The sequence below is a fragment of the Neophocaena asiaeorientalis genome, unplaced genomic scaffold (genome assembly GCF_003031525.2).
Source record: "Neophocaena asiaeorientalis asiaeorientalis breed wild unplaced genomic scaffold, Neophocaena_asiaeorientalis_V1.1 scaffold283, whole genome shotgun sequence".
Classification (NCBI taxonomy): Eukaryota; Metazoa; Chordata; class Mammalia; order Artiodactyla; family Phocoenidae; genus Neophocaena; species Neophocaena asiaeorientalis.
In genome coordinates, this window is record NW_020172827.1 from 2,100,053 (window position 1) to 2,120,042 (window position 19,990).

The following is a 19,990-nucleotide window of genomic DNA, read 5'->3' on the forward strand; positions in this document are numbered from 1 at the left end:
GAGGCCATGAAGCTCAGTTTAGGACGGGCCCAGTTACCCAAGAGTGAGACGTTGAATATTTCAGTGGCAGTGTTACCGACAAGAAGAAATTTCCCTCAGATTAAAACATCCAGGAAAATTTAAGTCTAATGAATCCAATAGAAGTTGGGATTGCCCTGGTGTCAGCTTACTTGTGGCTGCAAGCGGAGTCAGGCGAGAAGAACCAACTGGGAGGTAAAGGAAGCAAAACACAACTGCGATGAAGATGCCAACACCAGCAGGCACTTGGTAAATAAGCACCAGCACTTACATACATTTATCTTTTATTGCCCCAAATAAAATGATTAGGTAGGCACAATGTTCACCATCTTACAGCCGGGGAGGCTGAGGCTGAGAGAGGTTCCGAAACGTGCCCAAAGTCACACAGATCCAAGTGGTGCAGTCAGAATGCCCACCTGCCTACCTCCAAAGCTCTCGGACTCAAGCATCACGCCGTAGGACTTCTGTTCCACGTGTGTATTCATCCTTTAACACAGATTTTGTCAAGCACCCTCAGCGTTCCAGGCCTGTGCTAAGCCCCGTGGATACAGTGGTAAAAAAGACACACACGGTCCCTCATGGGGCTTAGCACTCTGGCCAGGACAACAAACAGCTAGGTAAGCAACTCCAATCAAGTAGGATCCATCTCACGGCAGGAGAGGTTAAGGGTAAACTCACCCGGCACATGGGAATAGGAGTCTTCCTCGATGAAGCAGGCCTTAGAAAGAAGCTTAAAAGATATGCAAGCAAGACAAAAGAGTGAGGGAAAGAGGCAGAGAGGGAAGAAACTTTTAAGATGTGGAAGTGAGTGGAGACACTGATGTCTGCTGAGTGTAGAGGGGAGGGGTCAGGGGCTCCCACGAGGTTGAAGAGCTGGGCAGAGTGAGATTCCAGAAGCCTTGTAAGCCATGGTAAGGTGTTTGGAACTAGACTGTAATTGGCAGTGGCAAAAACTAGTAAGTTTACATGGATATCACCTAATTGGATCTCCAGATTCTTCCAGGCAAAGGGAGGCCAGGCTAAGACACACGCTGCCCTGTGGGACAGACACCCTGGGAAGGCATTCCATGCTTCACCTGGGCAGTTTTAATTTCTCTGGCCTTGTAATACCTGCTCTAAAAGGACTCTGAACCTCTGCCATCTCCTCTCTTTTCCCTCTCCAGGGAGAGTGGGTGGGTCTTGGGTGAGTGGAACAAGTATATTCTAGGTGCTTTCTTTATGTGACCCACCAAGCCTTAGAGATTCCAGCTTTCCCACTTGACAGATGAGGAAATAAAGGCGAGAGTAGTTCAGTGACTGTGGCAGATGCAATTAGTGGTTCCAACCCATCATTCTCTTTAATAGTTTTATGAATCTTTACCCTGTCAGGGCCTCGCAGTACATGCAGTGTATTTCCCCTTCCTGGACTTTGGGTTTCATCTTCTGATTTGATTTGGCCAGTGAAATATTAGCAGCCATGATATGAGCAGAGGTTTGAAATGTGCTTGCATGGTTGAGCATGCCTTCCTGCACCTTTGCCACTGCCAGGAAATTATGCCTCAGCATAGCTGCTGTTTCTCAAGCCTGGACCCCAGCATGAACCACACAGAGCAGACTTGAACCTGGTCTACAGCCTAGAGCTAAGCTCGGCTGAGATCAGCAGATCCCAGGTGACTTGAAGACCTTCAGTGTGAAGCAGAGTCACTTCCATTAACCCAGAGACTTGTGGATATGTGAATAAGTATTTCTGGTCGTACACCATAGAATTCGGGGGTAATTTGTTATGCAGCATCATCATGGCAATAGCTGACTGATAAGAGCTTACTCCAAGCTCACAAAGAAACTTCCTGGAATGCACAGCACTGCTCTGCCATGGGACCAGGGTGCCCTGGTGGCTGGCCCTCTAAAAGAGAAAGCAATGCAGACTGCCACCGCACCCCACTCTCCCACACCCCCCCTGCCCACCGCACGGCACTCACCTGAGTCTGAGGCTGCCGGGCTCACCAGGCTGAGCAGCTCCCTCTCCTTCTCATAGTCCCCTTTGCAGAGCAGCTGCCCCTCCTTCAGGACAAACTCATCGCCCTTCTGGAGCTGCCGCTCGCAGACACAACAGCAGAAGCAGCTCAGGTGGTACACGCTCTTCTGGGCCCGCATCACAAACTCGTTGGGCGCGATGGCCTCAAAGCAGCCCCCGCATTTGACAGCAAACAGCCTGGCAGCATGGGAGAAAGCAAAGCAAGGTCGGTGAGAAAGGTGGCTGGGTCCCAGGTCTCCTCTCAAGTCAACAGCGAAAGGAACTTCAAGAGCTGGGACAAAGAGGCTTGGAATGGAATAGGTTTTAAATCCAGATGATTTATGCCCTGAGGAGGTTGCACCAAAGAATTCAGTTAAGTTACTCTCTCAAAGGCTTAAGAAAAGCAGGCTGAGAGGTACTGGAAGAAGGGTGAGCTGAAGCCCAGCGTGTATTTGGTGTGGTCCATGGCACAGTGTTCCCAAAGGATGCCCTACAGACTGGTGCCAGGCAGGCTGCCCAGAATCCCCAGGGGGGTGATTATGTACACAAAATAACAAAAAGGTCCGGGCCCATTCCAATCAGCATGCAAAAGGATGGGCCCCAGAATGTGAATTTTTAACAAGCTCCCCAGGGCATTCTGAGGTGTAATCTAGTTGAGAGATAAACTGCATCCCGACTTCCCAGCCTGACGTTCAGTGCATTCAGCCCAGCTCTCGGGACTTAACTCTCATCTCATTTCACTTCCTTTCAACCAACCACGAAGAGGGTGTCTATCTATGCCAGGCGGATGCAGTAGGTACTAGTGATATTAAGGTGAATAAAAGAAAATCCCTTCCAGAAATGAGCTCAGGCTAATGGGAGAGACAAACATGTGCAAATAACTAGAGGATCCCGGGAACACAGAAGAGAGGACAACTGTCAGGGAGTCAACAGGGGGATTTACATTTTATTACCCATTCAATAAATCTTGGTCAAACGGAAGACAGAAAGGTGGGCAGGCAGTAGGCCTGAAGGGGTTGGGGAGTGGATTCCCCACAGGAGGAACAGCCTGGGCAAAGGCCTGACGTCCTGCAAGTACATGCTGTGGTGGGATCATGCTGTGTCCTCCACCAGGTTGGAGGCTGGGGGCCTGGAGAAGGGTGACAGGTGAGGCAAGTCGTGACCGGATTGCACACGGGGGCTGGACAGCATCTGACAAGCAACCAGAAGCCTTTGAACAATTTTAACATGCTAAGAGCCTGTTTTAGAAAAGGAGCTCTTTGCAATGTGCAAGGTGGAGGGGAATTGGGGTTGGAGAGATGAGTGAGGGAGAGCAGCTGAGTGGTGACAAGGGGCGGCACTAAGGCAGCAGCAGGGAAGCCAGACAGGAGGGGACAGATCCAGGGCTTGGAGACGGAAGCGTGGGGTCGGCTCCCAGGCTCCTGGTGGCCAGAGCTGGAGGATGGTGATATGTCACCACACCTGCACACAACGTTCCTGATTTCCTACCTCCGGGCCTTGTTATGCGTTGCCGCCCTCCTGCAAAGCCCTTTCTTCTCTGTTTAATCTACCTGGATACAACACACCCTTCAGGACACAACTGCTCCCACCTTCTCCCTGAATTCTGCCCGGACCTCCCCTACACCCCTCCGGAGTGACCGCACCTCCTCTGAACACTTTCACCATGACCTGTCTGTGCTGGTCACTGGGCAGTTATCTGAAGATGCTTCAAGACACAAGAAGAGCCGATCTGGAAGCCTGGGCTCTGCCGCCCGCTCTGCAGACAGCTGTCTGCAAAACCTTGCTGTTGTTAAAAATGTGAGGCCAGACAATCTCTTCCAGCTCGAAAAGTCCCGAGAGCATTGCTTCCTAATGCTGACTTAAAATATCTTAATCTTGCCTTATTATTTAATTTTCCCATGTTTACAACTTATCTTGCCAACAGCCTGTATTCCAAGAACTAGGCCTATGGAATATTTATATGCCCTACAACCTCTTGCACATGGGGGGTACTCAATAAAAGTTGATTTGATTTGACCTGTTGATTTCACCTGCTCACCCTCTTCTGAAATAAGATGTGCAAAGAGCCTGGCCTCAGAGCTGACACACAGTAGGTTCCCAGTAAAGGTGGCCCATCTCTTCCCGGTCACCCCATATCAGTAAGAGCTCAGGGCAGTCTATGAAAGATTAAAATCTAAAGTAGATTTCTCCGTTCCTCTTTCTCTTTTTTACATTGCCTCATGATAACATAATTGCCTTTGTCAAAGCCTTGGGTATAAGCACAGAGATAACAGACCCTAAAAATATCTCTGGGATTCATTCATTATAGCATTCATTTTTCTATTTCCAAAATAAAGAGTTATTTTCTTTTTTAAAGTAGTAGCGCAATGGGGGGGGGGGGAATCTCCTCAAAAACACTCTCTGTTTGTCTCCACATACCAGAGGGGTCACTAGACATGGGAAGGTCAGATGGTATAAGGGAGAGGATGGTGCCAAGCGGAGACAAAATGGGCAGAGTGAATTCATAGAGCTCCAAACACCCCTCCTCTCATCACAAAGGCAGACACAAGCTGACTCAGAGGATATCAGGGGGCTGAAGACACCCTGCTCTGCTCATGAGCCCTACCTCGGCAGGAGACAAGGAAACATAAATAACTGAAGAGCATTTTTCTATAGACAGGCCATCCGCCATGATGGCCTAAGTGTGGCCAATCCCATCTCAAAAGCTCATTCATACATTCACTCACTCACTTAGTCTTCATTCATTCTCTCATTGATTCAGAAGCATCCACTGTGCACTACACAAGACACTGTGTCTTAACAGGGAGGTGGGGAAAGAAAGCCCCACCCAGCAACATTCATGTTCATAAAGCAGCCTACGTGGAGTGTCTGTTATGTGTCAGGCACTATCGTGGGAACACATGATAGAAAACAAAGTCGCCATACTCCATGGAGCTCATATGATAGAGAAACAGCAAACAAAGAAACAAACAGATAAATAATGTCTACCCAGAGGGACTGACCTTTGGGAAACAGAATATAAGAATGATACAAAGCAATGTTTCATGAATACAAAACAGAGTGGCCTAAAGCCATAGTCTGTTCATAATATTTAATCACTTCTCAGCTCTAAAGCTGTACTAGTTGATGCCTAAGTCTATACACGGGCACAGTGTGTTTATCTTGGAAGCTTCCTGGATGAAGGAAAGAGTTTTGAGGGTAGAGTGGAAAAGCAGGTAAGGAGGAATTCCCAAGGAGGGAACTGGTACACGAAAGAGGGAGGCCATTCAAACTCTTTGAGTGAAGGAAGCCAAGGCTTGGAGAAGGGATTGAAGCCGCCTCCCATGAATCTACTAGGGAACAGCCTTCCTGGACAGAGGCCAGCTTGCAGGTGACTCCAGCACAGCTCGGGATGAGAAGTGCATGTGTGGTCTCACTCTCAACCCGGGCCTTGGGCCCCAGCACCAATCCTCCCTGCCCTTGGCCATCAGAAGCACATTAGAAACACCCATCCTGATATACCTTCCCTCTGCCTCTCAGCTTCAGAAAGGGGGGTGAGGTTGGGAGACAGTTCAAGGGCTGGTGCGGCTCTTTCACCACTCACAAGGTATGTGACAGCCCCCAAAACGGAACTCCAGGTACCAGCAGCCCTGCCCCTGCCCCCTCCCTTCCCCCAGCGGCCCAGGGTGGTTTTGCTCTCCATGTCTGAACCTCAGGGCGCCCCGGGCCCTTGAACAACTGTCTTTACTCCCCTCCCCCCATGCATTGGACAGAAAACCCACCCGGTTCATCCCTGGCCCGGAGTCCCTAGACACTGTTTGCCAACCTGAGCAAACGAATCAGTACTTTAACAGGAGCCGGTCAAAGGCCCTTTGTCCCCAAGCCCTCCTTCCTTCTCCTCCCCTTCCCCAGGAATGAACTGTTAAACAGACTCAAGGCAAACGCTCCCAGGAGTCAACAAGCTCTTGAGAATCCACAGCCGCAGGTGGTGGCATCTGTGCTTGTCTAACTTCTACCCTGTTAATCTCCTCCTCCCTTCTTAATTTCATCCCCCACTCCAAAAATTTCCCCCAAGTTGGAGAAGGGAGGGTTAGGGTGAGCTCAACAAAGAGATCCCACCATGTTGACTCAGGAACGGCCAGAGGAAGTGGCAGGATTGTCTGGGCTCAGATCGTGAAATGGTCATGATTGGGCGAGGGGTGGGATACAGACCCAGAAGAGGGGGGCAGTCCCATTTCTCTCCATTCTCTGCATTGGCTGCCCCGTTCTGGGTAAAGACCAGGTTGACCTCACCTTACTGCTCTGGCTCTTGTTACCCTCACTAACCCCAGGGCAACCCAAGGAGAAAAGGCACACGCAGTCCACCACCTGTGTGCCAGATGTGTACACAGCTGTATGGGTACCACTGTGGACCCAGCTGCCGACTACACACTTCCCACAAGTTGTTTTCTCTAAGGCTCAGACAAGCAGAGAAAAGGATTTCTTCAAAAGTCCAGGTCGTAATTAAAACACGGCCTGTCTCTTCCCAATGCCCTGGATGGCAGCCCCCACGGTGACTTTGGCCTCTGAATGCTAATGAGACCTCTCTCTGGGTTCAGAGCCTGGCAGCCTGCCTGTGCCCTAGAAAGCTAAGCACGGTTTCCAGAAATGCCCAGCTCTTCTGGGCATACACAACAACTCTCAACTTTGCCCACTGTTAGAAATTCACACACCCCTGAAATCTCTCCAAATGATTCTTTATCTCTTTGTTGCATCTGATCCCCTCACCTGTAAAATGGGGATAACAGGATCCAGCTGGGGGAGAAGCGTCCAGAGCCCAAGCTCCCTAATACTGCTCTCCTTCCTCTGCCGAGCAGTCTCCGTGGGGCAGGTGTAGGGATGGAGTGCTAAACAAGGCTGCCCTGTCCTCAGGGAGCTCACATTCTCCAGCAGGCAGCAGGCTTTCAGCCAATGACCATAGGAGGGTGTGTTTGGGGTAAGTAGCAGAGGATTAGCCAGAATGGCCCAAAGCAGAGCCCCATCCCCTTGGCTTGGGCTAGAGGTCACCGAATCTTCTTTCTCTTCCTTCCCTCCCTCCCTCTACACCTATTTATTCTCTTCTTCCCTCTGGCCCTTCCCCACTCCCTCTACCAGGCAGAGAAACAGGGGCTGGCTGAAATTCCATTCTGTGCCTTGCCTACGTCTCTCCCAGTACAGCTACAAGCTCTAAGATGCACAAATTGTAGTTTTGGTGAGAGAGCTGGCATCAGCGGGCTCTGCCACTTCCAAGCAGTCAGTGTGACTCGGAGCTCATCACTTAATCTTTGGCAGTCTCAGTCTGCTCAGATGGAAGAGGCAATGATGACGCTGACACTCCTGGATTACTGAGGACTAAATGAAAACAGGTATAAGGACTTTGTGACCTATAAGGAAGAGCACAGTTTTTAGTTCTTTTTATTTGCCCGGCCTCTGTCTTTTGACCTTCGTGGATTTTTTTTTTTTACCCCGAAGGTGGCTGTCTGTGCTCAAAAGTTTCCTGAGCCCTACACTGAGAGAACACTTCTTCCTCAGCAGCTGGAGTCCCGCTGACTTCTCCCAGCTTTGACAGTGGCATGACTTCCTCTCCAAAGAGTGTGGCACTGACCCAGGAGATGAACCCGGGGATGCACAGCTGGCAGGGCTGCCACACAGAGCACACGCCTTAGACAAGGCACAACCTCCCACCACAATGTACCAAGACAATGCAAGGGAAACACTGTTTCTTGTATTAGGTGCCACGGAGGGTAGCAAAGAAGAAAAGAAAAGGTGACCTGATTCAGGGAAAGAGCACAGGACTTGATGTAGGAAGACCTGGGCTCATGGGTTCTTCTTTTACCAAGAGGCCTCAGAAAAGCCACCATCTTTCCCTGGGCCTAGTTTTCTTATCTTTTTTTTTTTTTTTTTTTTTGAGAAGGGGCAGACAGCTTTTTATTTATTTATGTATTCATTTTTGGCTGTGTTGGGTCTTCGTTTCCATGCGAGGGCTTTCTCTAGTTGCGGCGAGCGGGAGCCACTCTTCATCGTGGTGTGCGGGCCTCTCACTATGGTGGCCTCTCTTGTTGCAGAGCACAGGCTCCAGACGCGCAGGCTCAGTAGTTGTGGCTCACAGGCCCAGTTGCTCCGCGGCATGTGGGATCTTCCCAGACCAGGGCTTGAACCCGTGTCCCCTGCATTGGCAGGCAGATTCTCAACCACGGCGCCACCAGGGAAGCCCCAGTTTTCTTATCTTTAATGGAAAAGTACTGCCCTAGATCAGTGTGTTACGTCAAGAATTTAGAGGCTGTGGAAGGGGAGAGTCTTTATTCCGCGTACCTCCTTTCAACCAGTGAAGCCCACTCTGCCGCACCTAAATCCAGGTCTCCAGATGGTGTTTCAGCATGACAGGGCCTTGCTATGGTAATTCTCCAAACAAGGTATTTTCCAGAACCATATCATTCACAGATACACCTATATATATGCATATATATACATATATGGAACAGGTAAGGCCAAATGAGGTTAGGTATGAATGGACACACAAAACATACATACACACACACCAGCTAAAACCAACAACTCATTCACATAGTCTCTTTCTTCCTATCTGTATGGTACAAATATATACGTACTTCCAGAAAGGATTTATATTACATATGTATATAGATATATGTATATATAGATATATTTTATACAAATATACAAGAAGAAATCAATTTGCTCCTAAGGCGTGTCTGAAACCCATTAGGCGGGATAATTTCTTTTTATTTTTTTTAATTTTTTTTTTTTTTCCGCGGTACGCGGGCCTCTCACCGTAGCGGCCTCTCCCGTTGAGGAGCACAGCCTCCAGACGCGCAGGCTCAGCGGCCATGGTTCACGGGCCCCGCTGCTCCGCGGCATGTGGGATCTTCCCGGACCGCGGCACAAACCCGTATCCCCTGCATTGGCAGGTGGACTCTCAACCACTGCGCCATCAGGGAAGCCCTCTTTTTTAAAAAAAAAAACTAATTTATTTATTTATTTTTGGCTGCGCTGGGTCTTCGTTGCTGCACGTGGGCTTTCTCTAATGGTGGCGAGTAGGGGCTACTCTTTGTTGCAGTGCGTAGGCTTCTCATTGCGGTGGCTTCTCTTGTTGCAGACCATGGGCTCTAGGGGGCGTGGGCTTCAGTAGTTGTGGCGCATGGGCTCAGTAGTTGTGGCTTGCAGGCTCTAGAGGGCAGGCTCAGGAGTTGTGCACATGGGCTTAGTTGCACCGCGGCATGTGGGATCTTCCTGGACCAGGGCTCGAACCAGTGTCCCCTGCATTGGCAGGTGGATTCTTAACCACTGCACCACCAGGGAAGCCCATAGGCTGCATACTTTTTAAATTCACTCCCATTTTTATGATTCATGCTTTTATTATAGGGTTGGGGATCCTGCTCTGTAGCTAAGGAGATAAGAATGTTTCCAAAGCAGATATGAAGGCTTGACACTCGAGAAACTCCTAGAGAACATGTCTAAGGCAATCAAGACAGAGGCCAGACCTCTGGGAAGCAACAGCACACCCTGCGCACTGTAGGAGTTACAGCAGAAAGACGACCATGTGCCAGGACCCCTTGTGGACACCTGGACTTTGATGCTGGTTACGTGAGCTCAAGAAAATCATTCCACACTCAGAATATTGGGGTCCTAACGGTTAGAATATATTTCACCCCCCAAATTATTTTACTACAAAGAAAAAGAAGCTTGTAGAAGATACGAAAAAAGGAAATTGGTCTTCACTGAATAGTCACTTGGTGCCAAGAACTGTGGTGCTTCTTATATTCATTAACTCACTAAATTTATGGGGTAAGAGCAAACAGGACTATTTTATGAACTCAAAGAGAGCCTTGTCATATTTCAGCTCAGCTTGGTTCACGATGCCTCTCTTCCACAAGAGAGACAGACTCTGGGAGGGCCGATCCATAGGTTCTTCTCCATACATCCTCTCTAGCACTCTTTTCACAGGAGAAATAAGTGAAAAGATCAAGCAGCTAAGACGGAGGCCTGAGCTCCCGCAAAGCTTCCTGGGTAGGCCCATGGCTTTGTAGGAGGTCCTGAGACCCTGCTGCCCACATGCAGGTGAAAGGCAGGAGTTAGGAACCAAGTTGATTCCTTCAAGCTACTCATCTCTTGGGCCCCAAAGTATCTGAAGGGATCCCCAAAAGAGCTCTCTCCTCTGTGGATTTACGTTAAGAACAAACAGTGTCCAGTAGGTGCTTAGACCCAACACCACCATGCCCAAGAGTCTACTCTGATTGCAAAAAGATTCAAGAGACTTCCTGTTGGAATCCCAGTCACTGGGGGATTTGGTGGGTCACTGTTTTCAGAATACAGGCAGAAATGTAGGCCATGGGGGTTGGACCCAGAATGACCCAAGAGAGCCCATCCAGAAAGACTGAGCTGTAGAAATAGCAGGACAAGGAGGCAACATGGTATTAATCAAATAAACTTAGGTCCAAGTCCCTGCTCCTCCACTTATTAGCTATGTGATCTTGATCAGGCTATGGCGGCGTTAGTTTACTCATCTATAAAATGGAAATAATAAAGGGACTTACCTCAGAGAGACATGATAAGAATTAATTGAACTGACACATTAGAACTGCTTAGCATAGTGCTTGGCACATGGTAAATCCTCAGTAAAAGGGTAACCCTTGGGCTTCCCTGGTGGCGCAGTGGTTGAGAGTCCGCCTGCCGATGCAGGAGACGCGGGTTCGTGCCCCGGTCTGGGAAGATCCCACATGCAGCGGAGCGGCTGGGCCCGTGAGCCATGGCCGCTGAGCCCGCGCGTCCGGAGCCTGTGCTCCGCAACGGGAGAGGCCACAACGGTGAAAGGCCGGCGTACGGAATACTAAAGAACGTGGCAGCCTCATGCAAACCCAGATCTATCCCAGGGGAAGGGCTTTGAGACTCATGAAGGCTGAGCAGAAATATAAGGGGACTCCCCCATTATGATACTGTAGAAGGTTCCTACATCAAGAGTACGTTTGGAAAGACTGAGATCTTCATTAACCTTGACCCAGAGTACTGCAGACCTCAAAGGGAGCCTCTCAAAGCCTCCGCACCATAGACAATTAAGTAGAAGGATGGAAAACAAAATAAATACACGAAAAACCCTAATGCCAACTTAAGGCCAACTGACTGGATACTGTTTTTTCCCACCAAAATAAGAAATCAGAGCCACTTTTAGCCTTGGACAGCAGACAACTACAGATCATGCAGCCTTTCCACAGACACTGACAACACTATTTTTAATCAGATATATGAACACTTTGGTCTAGAAAGTAGGAGTGGGTTTTTCTACGGCTCTTTAACAAGAACACAATAATCTGCCTATCACTCAGTTTCCACCCTCTCCACCAGGGGGCAGCATAGCAGCATGCATTAACTGCCATGTTGACTTGGTAACTGAGGTCATCTAGGCACCGAGACAGCGATTGGCCATACGCCAAAACTGTCTGTCGGGAAAATCTGCCGCTGGGAGTCTGGGAGACCATGTGGCTAAAAAGAAGGAGAGATGGTGAGAGAGAAGAGTATTCAAAAGTACTGGGAACCAAAAGCATGGCTTGTGGCCTTAGAAGTAGTGACACAAGCAACCTTGTCAGCTGGCTCAAGGTCTCTGTCCTTGAGGCTGAGCCAACACCACCACAATAAGCAATGGAGCCCGTGGTCCTGGGGCGGTGGGAAAGTCTGCAGGGACAATAGGAGTGGCAGGATCTTCTATAGGAGACAGTCTCAAGACTCTGCAGTGGGGAGAAAATGGAAAACAATAAGTGGCCGGCAGAGCCAATCAGAGTCTCTGTCTCCCTGGGGCTCCTGGGGAGCTGTAAGAAGGACCATACAATGGGATGAGAACTGCTAAGTGTGATGTCTGCACGTCCCAGAGGCTCCGTGAGGCTCTGGCTTCACCGAGAAGTGCAGGATAACACAAACAGCTCATCACTGATGGCAAATGTTGCTGGCAATGGGCAGCTTTTACCTCGAAATGGTGGACGAAGTACTTTTCTTGTTCTCACAAAGCATCTGTTCCAGAACCAGCCAGGCAGAGTGGGAAGAGCCTGGCTTTTGAAGTCTGATAGAACCTGGATTCAAGTCTTGATTCCACCTTTGAGAACCTGAGCAAGCTATAGACTCCTTTGGAGCCTCAGTTTCTTTATCTATAAAATGAGATCATAACTATCTCACAAGATGTTTTGGAGCTTAAATAAGATAATGTATCAGAAGGATCTGATACATACTAGCTGCTCTCAGTAAGTGGCAGCTCTTAACTCCCCTTACTGAAATCAATTTAACATATCTGCCCATGTACGTATTTGTATAAGATCATGTATTTCAAGACAGCCAACTGAGCCAAAAATAGAACTTCATGAGCATCTCAAGGCTCTGTTCTTCATTACTATAACAAATTAAATCAAACTTCAACAAGCCTTTCATATGTTATCAGAGAAGAGACAAATGGACAAATATGAAAGGACAAATACTCGAGAGGAAACAGGGTGCATTTCATTCAGGCAACCATGGCTATGGTCTACCCTAACCCCAAGTCAATATTGACATTAGCCAACCAGTGTCGACCAACACCCACTTTCATTGCCCAACACCCAACATATGTTCAGGAAGTTGGCAGCTCCATGTTTGACCAACCAGAGCCAACAGCTGCTATTTGGTTTATGCTGACATTATCTGACAAATGTTTGGAACAGACCCTTTGCCCGTATCACTTCAGTTCTCAGATGACTGCCTCTCATGGAGGCTGCTGACCACTGTATGGACCTACACCGAGATGCCCATATTCTTGCCTTGCGCCCCTAACTCTCAGACCCCCCACCCCGAGATCAGTCCACCCCCCCCTCATTTTATAAATGGAAAGAAACCAAGGCCAGAGAAGGAGCAGTGACTACCCCTGACCACAGAGAAAGTTCAGATTATTGAGGCTCGGTTAACGATCAAGAAATAAAAGAGGTTATAACGTGGCCCGGCTAGGGATGGAAACGTGTCCCCCAGGCTCTTAAGTAGTGCCCTAACCAGCTGAATGAGCAGACAGTGTACGTCAGTGAGCCTCTCCTGCTTAGAAGCTCTCGCTTTCCCCTCTCCCTCTTCTTTGCCGAAACCTGGGAAGCTGTCTACCAGTCAGGCCATGGAGCAAAAGACTGCGGTAAAAGCATGGATTCCAATAATCCAAGCCAAGGTGGCACGATTTATATTACAGACTTTCCATATTGTCACACAGACATGCAAAAATGGCAAGAAACATAAAACAGACATACAGAAAATACATGTTTCCTTTTTAGGGAATTAAAGGTTTGGTTTCCTTTGAAAAATGTCAGTTTTCCTTTCCCTTCATCCTCATTAGCCTCCTGGGACACTCTTAAACATACCCAGCAAAGAACAGAGCAGAGGGAATGAGGTATTTTTAGCTGATATTCTGGGCACAGATTCCTATTGTTCCACAATTTTTGGCTTGACTGGATGGCACGTGGCCAATATAATGTATACGCTTTCAAAGAATGTATGTTTCCTGGGCTGTGTGTGTGTGTGTGTGTGTGTGTGTGTGTGTGTTAATAGTAAGAAGGACAAGGACATTATTGATGATGTTTTGATGGGAAAGATTCTGAGATCCCAGCAGGGGTAACACCGAGCTCTCCATGAATCCCATTTGCTTTTTGTCACCATCACTTTTCATTATTACCGCTGTGCTATATGTCCAAAAAAAAAAAGAAAAAGCCATATTGTCACAATCCAAAGCTCCTCATAGAACCAACTGATATCAACTGCACTATATTAGGAACTAGATGGATTCCGAAGACCAGTGATGATGTTCTAAATCATCTGGTGCCGTGACCAGCACACGATAATGTTTAAAACTGCGGTCCCCAACCTTTTTGGCACCAGGGACCAGTTTCATGGAAGACAATTTTTCCTTGGACGGGGTTGGGGGGGATATGGTTCAGGCGGTGATGTGAGCAATGTGGGCAATGGCGAGCGGCAGGTGAAGCTTCGCTCACTTGCCCGTCGCTCACCTCCTGTTGTGTGGCCTGGTTCCTAATGGGCCGGGGACCAGCACTGATCCGTGGTCCGGGGATTGGGGGCGACCCCTGGTTTAAAACATTACCAGTCACTACTATCCTTCTCCTCAGTTGTAATACTTCTCCTCAAGGATCACCCACTCTTGGGCGAAGGGGAGACAAGGAAAGACAAACACTGACTGACCATCTGAGTAAAAATCTCCCATTGTGGCATAAAAGCCAAAGGGAGCGCCACGTAGGACTTTCCCTTTCCATGTGAGGGGTGGAAAATATCTCCGGATAATCTGAATTTCCAGAATGCCTTTAGTTCAAAGATCTCAAAGCATGTGCAATCTTATGTAACATCTCAGCTCTGAAGTAAAGGGGGATGTGTGTCAGACTTTATTATCTGATTCTATTATCTTCATCACACAGGAAACTGGCATCACAGCAGGGTGTGGCATTTTTGGTGTATAACAGCACCAAAATTCAGCAGTGGTGGAGCCCAGAGTAAAAAAAAAAAAAAACGTGTCCTGAACCTCTGATGCAGCCTCTTTCCCATAACATTGCATTGCTTTCCTTTTGGCTTAGACTCCATATGTCTTGAGAGCTCCAGAAGAAAGGTTTCAACAAAGTATGACCCAATGGAAGGGAGACAGTTTTTATCCCTCTATTTTATTTTTTTTCTTTTTACCCTTCAACATTTTACCCTTTTTTATCCTTCATCTCTCTCCTCACCCATTAAAAACTGGAAGACACCACACCCATTAGGGGGGCTACTATCAAACGTGGAAAATAACAAGTTTGGTGAGGAGAAATTGGAACGCTTGTGCTCTATGGACTGCAAAATGGTGCAGCTGCTACAGAAAACGGTATGGTAGTTCCACAAAAAGTTAAAAATACAATGACCATATGATCCAACAATTCTACTTCTAGGTATATACCCAAAATAATTTAAAGCAGAGACTCAGATGTCTGTATATTCATATTCATACCAGCATTATTTATAATAGCCAAAGAGGGAAAGCAACCCATGTGTCCATCAACAGATGAATGGATAAACATACTTTGGAATGTACTGGAATATTATTCAGCCTTAAAAAGGAAGGAAATTCTGATACATACTACAACATAATAAGGATATTATGCTAAATGAAATAAGCCACTCACAAAAGGACAAATATTATATGATTTCACTCAGATAACCTCAGTAGGCAAATTCATGAAGACAGAAAGTAAAATAGTGGTTGTCAGTGGGTAGAGAAAGGGGGGATTGGGAAGTTATGGTTTAATGGGTAAAAAGTTTCAGTTTCGAAAGATGAAAAGAATTCTGTGGTTGGATGGTAGTAATGGTTGCCCAGCAATGTGATGTACTTAATGCCACTGAACTGTGTACACTTAAAAATGGTTGAGATGGTAAATTTTATGTCATGTGTATTTTACCACAATTTTTAAAAAATTAATTAAAAAAACTGGAAGACACAATGATTGTTCATACTCTACCTCCTGTAACCAAAATCTAAGTGACTGTGTTCCCAGTTGAAAATCCCACCTGCCCAGGCTCCCTTGCAGCTAGGAGTGGCCACGTGAAGCAGTACGTGGGGTTCTACTGGGGGTGGAGGTATGAGCAGGAAGTTCTGGAAGAGCTATTTTTCTCTTGACGAAATGAGACAGCCTCAGAGGGTGCGTACATTTTGCTCTTCACCCTTTCCCTATTTCTGTCCGGAACTAAAATATAACATCTGGAGATGAAACAGCCATTATGGTACCAAAAGGAAGAAAGCCGTCTGTTAAGGATGCAAAGCAAGAGGAGAGAAGCCTGGATCCTTGAAGACTTTTATGAGCAGTTGCACCATCCTTGGACTCCCTACTTCCTGACTCCCTTTCAGTGAGAAAAATAAAATCCCTTTTTAATTAACCCACTGTAGTCAGGATACAGTTATATAAAGCCAAGTATTTTGAAGGACTTCCTCATCCCATCCAAGCTCTATCTAGGGCAACTTCTCCACTTAGACACTAGATTTCACCACTTCCGGCTGACTCAAAAGCTATGTCATATATTTTCCCTCTCTGTAAACATTTTAATATATTTTTTAAATTTCTCCGGTGTTTGGGAAAAAATTATCCTTCTCTTGATCCTACTTCCTCTACCAACTATGTCCTAATTTGCTTGACAAACTTCATAGAAAAAATTCAAAAAGAAATTACTTCTGTTTTTTTTTTTTTAAAACAAATTTATTTATTTATTTATTTATTTATTTTTGGCTGTGTTGGGTCTTCGTTGCTGCGCATGGGTTTTCTCTAGTTGCAGCAGTGGGGGCTATTCTTCGTTGTGGTGCATGGGCTTCTCATTGCGGTGGCTTCTCTTGTTGTGGAGCAGGGGCTCTAGGCTTGCAGGCTTCAGTAGTTGTGGCATGCAGGCTCAGTAGTTGTGGCGCATGGGCTTAGCTGCTCCGCAGCACGTGGGATCTTCCCGGACCAGGGCCCGAACCCGTGTCCCCTGCATTGGCAGGCAGATTCTTAACCACTGTGCCACCAGGAAAGCCCCTACTTCTGTTTTCTATCTCCTTCTACTCTCTCTTATGGCTAATCCAATCAGGCACTTATTCGACTCTTTCTAACAAAACCTTCCTGTAAAAGTCACTCATGGCCTCCATATTTCTCAGTCCTCACCTCACTGAGACCATCAGAAGCATTTGACATTGGGATATCTTGGCTTTCAGGACCACTCACTCTCTGGTTTTCTTCCTATCTCACTGGTCACTCCTTCCTGGTCTTCTTTCTAGTTTCCCTCATCTCCCTAACCTAGAAATATTTCATCCCCTTCTCTGTCTAGACTCATTGTCCTTGGTGATCTTATCCAATCTCATTACTTTAAGTATCATGTATCTGCTAAATTACTTTGAAATTTCTATCTCCACCCCAGATCACTCTTCCTAAATTGAACGTATATATCCACTCAATACCTTCACTTGGATTTCTAATTTCTAAATCTCAAACTTCAAACTAAAGTAGAATTCCTGATCTTTTCCCACCTACCTCACCCTGACTCAAATCTGCTCCAACCAACCACAGTCTCCACTTTTCTGTTGATGAACGGCACCTACATCTTTCCTGTTGCTCAAGACAAACATCTCATAATCATTCTTGACTCCTCTCTCCCACACGCCTCATATTCAAACTGTCAACAAGCCATTTCTGCTCCACCTTGAAAGTATAACCAGAATCTGATCACTTATCTCCATTACTCCCTCTGTGGGCCATGCTTCCATCATATTTTCCCTGGATTACGTCAACAGCTTCCTAAATGGACCACCTGCTTCTTCTTGCCACCTGCCAGGTTGATTTTCAACCCAGAAATCAGGGTGATCCCATTAAGAACTAAATTAGAGCATGTCACTCTTCTGCTCAAAACTTATTCCCATTTTATAGATGAGAAAATAGAAGCTTGTGAAGGTTTAAGTAATTTGCCCAACTTTACACAGATAGTAATTGGGGGCGGGGGGAAGGATTCAAATCAAGTCTGCCAATGCTAAAACCCACCAAAGATCCATTGTATCATTGTTTAACTTAGCTCTGAGGGCTGCCTAATCAAATGGTAGGATGGTACCTTACAAATGTAGTCTATGTGACTACAAGGCAATGCTTATCAACCACCATTATCAACCCAAGCTCCAGATAAGGTAGAGGTAGATGAATGAGGTTCATCTACACCTATATTGCAATATCAGTAAACTCTACTGAAATATCATACCTAGACAGGAAAGGCCAGATGTTGCCCTCCACTTCTTGAGAGAGAGAGCCCAGGCTCTGAGATCAAAGGCCCAGGCCAGGTCTAACCCAGAAGAGCATCAGCCTTGGAACTTGTGTGAGAAACAAGCGAGTGGGAATTGGGGAAAAACAGAAAAGCCAGGAGGAACAGTGGCGAGTGTAAAGCACCAGCCAGCAAACCTCCACCCCAACCACAATATTCGTGTGCAAGTCTGGGATATAATTTTCATCTTGGATGCCTTTCATATGGCTCTGCTCCCCACAGCCAGCCCCATTCAGAGGATTAGAGAACAGGGACAGACATGAGGAGCTAAAGAACCACAAAAATCTCTGTGAAACAGGATTCCTGGCTTGGAATCACAGTGACCAGTTATGTGTACGAGTTATGTGGACAGATGTGAGTGCATACACACACACACACACACTCCCTTAGATTGGGGATCCAGTTCGGTTTCATAGCAGACTACAGCCAGAAGTTAAAAAAAATAATTTATAACAACCCCTCCCTACCATGGGAATAAATAATGACCAGCTAGGGTGTCCCCAAGCCAGAGGAAGTCTTGAAGGGAACGTGAGCTTTTAGGGGTGTCTCTGTTCCACTTAGGGCAGTGAGCTCTCAGAGTCTATAAGAAGGGATCAAAGGGAGGATGGTAATAAAGTAGCCCACCACTTCCCTGCTTCTCAGAGACTCCGGGTTCCCGGGTAGAATTTTAAGGACAGTTAGGAATTTGAAGACCAGTTCTTCCAAGCCAAAACCTAAGGCTGGAGGGACCTCGTGCCGGTGACAGGAGAAATGCCTGCCTTCAGTACTGGGTGCTAGGCAGATTACTTCAACTAGGCACAAAGACAGGGGTTTGTGTTTCATTTGGGCAAGGGAGTAGGCAGAGGAGCTTTCGCAAAGATGCCTCTCAAAAGGCCTGTAGACCTTGCCCCAGTCCACCAGGAAGAAGGGACTTCTAAGGAAAAGGCAAGAATTATTTTGCACTTGAATGTGAGTGTTTCTCCGAGCCCTGCTTATTTCTTCACTGTGAGGAAGGAGCTGCATATACTGGCATCAACCTCCATCCCAACTGTACCAAGAAGAGCCACACGGGAAGAACATTTGGTAATTGTTATTGTCACTGAAACATATTGTTACCTAGACTATAGTCGTGGGCTGAATCCCTCTAAGAACAGGTCAGTAGCCCCGTGAAAAAAAAGTTCTTTGTCCAAACTGCAGCCATGGGAGGGGAAGAGAAAAAGAGGGGGAACATACACCACAACACATCTTCATCAACCAGAAAACAACATAAAGGTCATGACCAACTAATTTATGGCCACGCCTGGGGAAAAAATAATGAATTTTGCAGCATTCCTCACAAAGGGACACAAGGTCTTCACAACTTGCAAATATTGAAAAGGAAGTTGGGAAACTCAAATCATAGATCCTTATGGAAAAGGTTTTATTCACACACATAACAAATAACTGCGTAGTGCCTACGATTCTAGCTGCTGATATCGAGGCACCATTCTAGATGCTAGAAATATAACAGTGAACAAACCAAGCAAAATCCCAGCCCTTGGAGTTTACATTTGATTGAAAACAAACAGACACCAAATAGAATGTCAGATGAGTGCAGTAGATTAAAAGGAAGGCATACAAGAGGATGGGAAGTGTGCCAGGGTGAGGAGTTGTAATTTTCACTGAGTAGCTGATGTTTGAGCAAAAATCTGAAGGAGCTGGTGAAGTAAGTGAGCCTTACCACTACCTGTGGGAAGAACCTTCCTGGCAGACAGAACAGCAGGTGCAGAGGCCCTGGGGTAGAAGCAGGAAACAGCATGGAGTCCAGCGTGGCTGGATGATGTGGGCAAGGGGTAGAGTGGTAAGAGCTGTGACTGGAGAAGTTATGGGGGAGAGGCTAGATAGGCCACAGAGGACCTTGCAGATGACAGTGGGGACTTCAACTTTTCCTACAAAAGCCAGTGGAGGGTGTTTTGCAGAGGAGTGATTTGCCGGATGAAGTTTTTCTTTTCCTTTTTAATTTATTGAGGTAAAATTCACATAACATATTTCAAAGGGAACTATTCAGGGGCATTCAGTACCTTCACAGTGTTGTAGAAGCACCACCTCTATCTCATTCCAAAACATTTCCATTACTCCAAAATAAAACCCCTTAACACATTAATCAGTTTCTCCTCCCTCCATTCTCCCCTGCCCCTAAACGTGGGCAAC

The 19,990-nt window shown here is 46.9% G+C and overlaps 1 protein-coding gene across 1 annotated transcript in view; it reads right to left on the minus strand.

Moving 5' to 3' along the window:
* The window catches only part of LMX1A (LIM homeobox transcription factor 1 alpha), a 143,782-nt gene that overhangs the window by 40,081 nt on the left and 83,711 nt on the right, over positions 1-19,990 (minus strand). Inside the window, exon 3 of the mRNA XM_024741976.1 lies at positions 1,977-2,209. Coding sequence (XP_024597744.1) covers positions 1,977-2,209 — 233 coding nt within the window. The remainder of the gene's footprint in view (positions 1-1,976; positions 2,210-19,990) is intronic.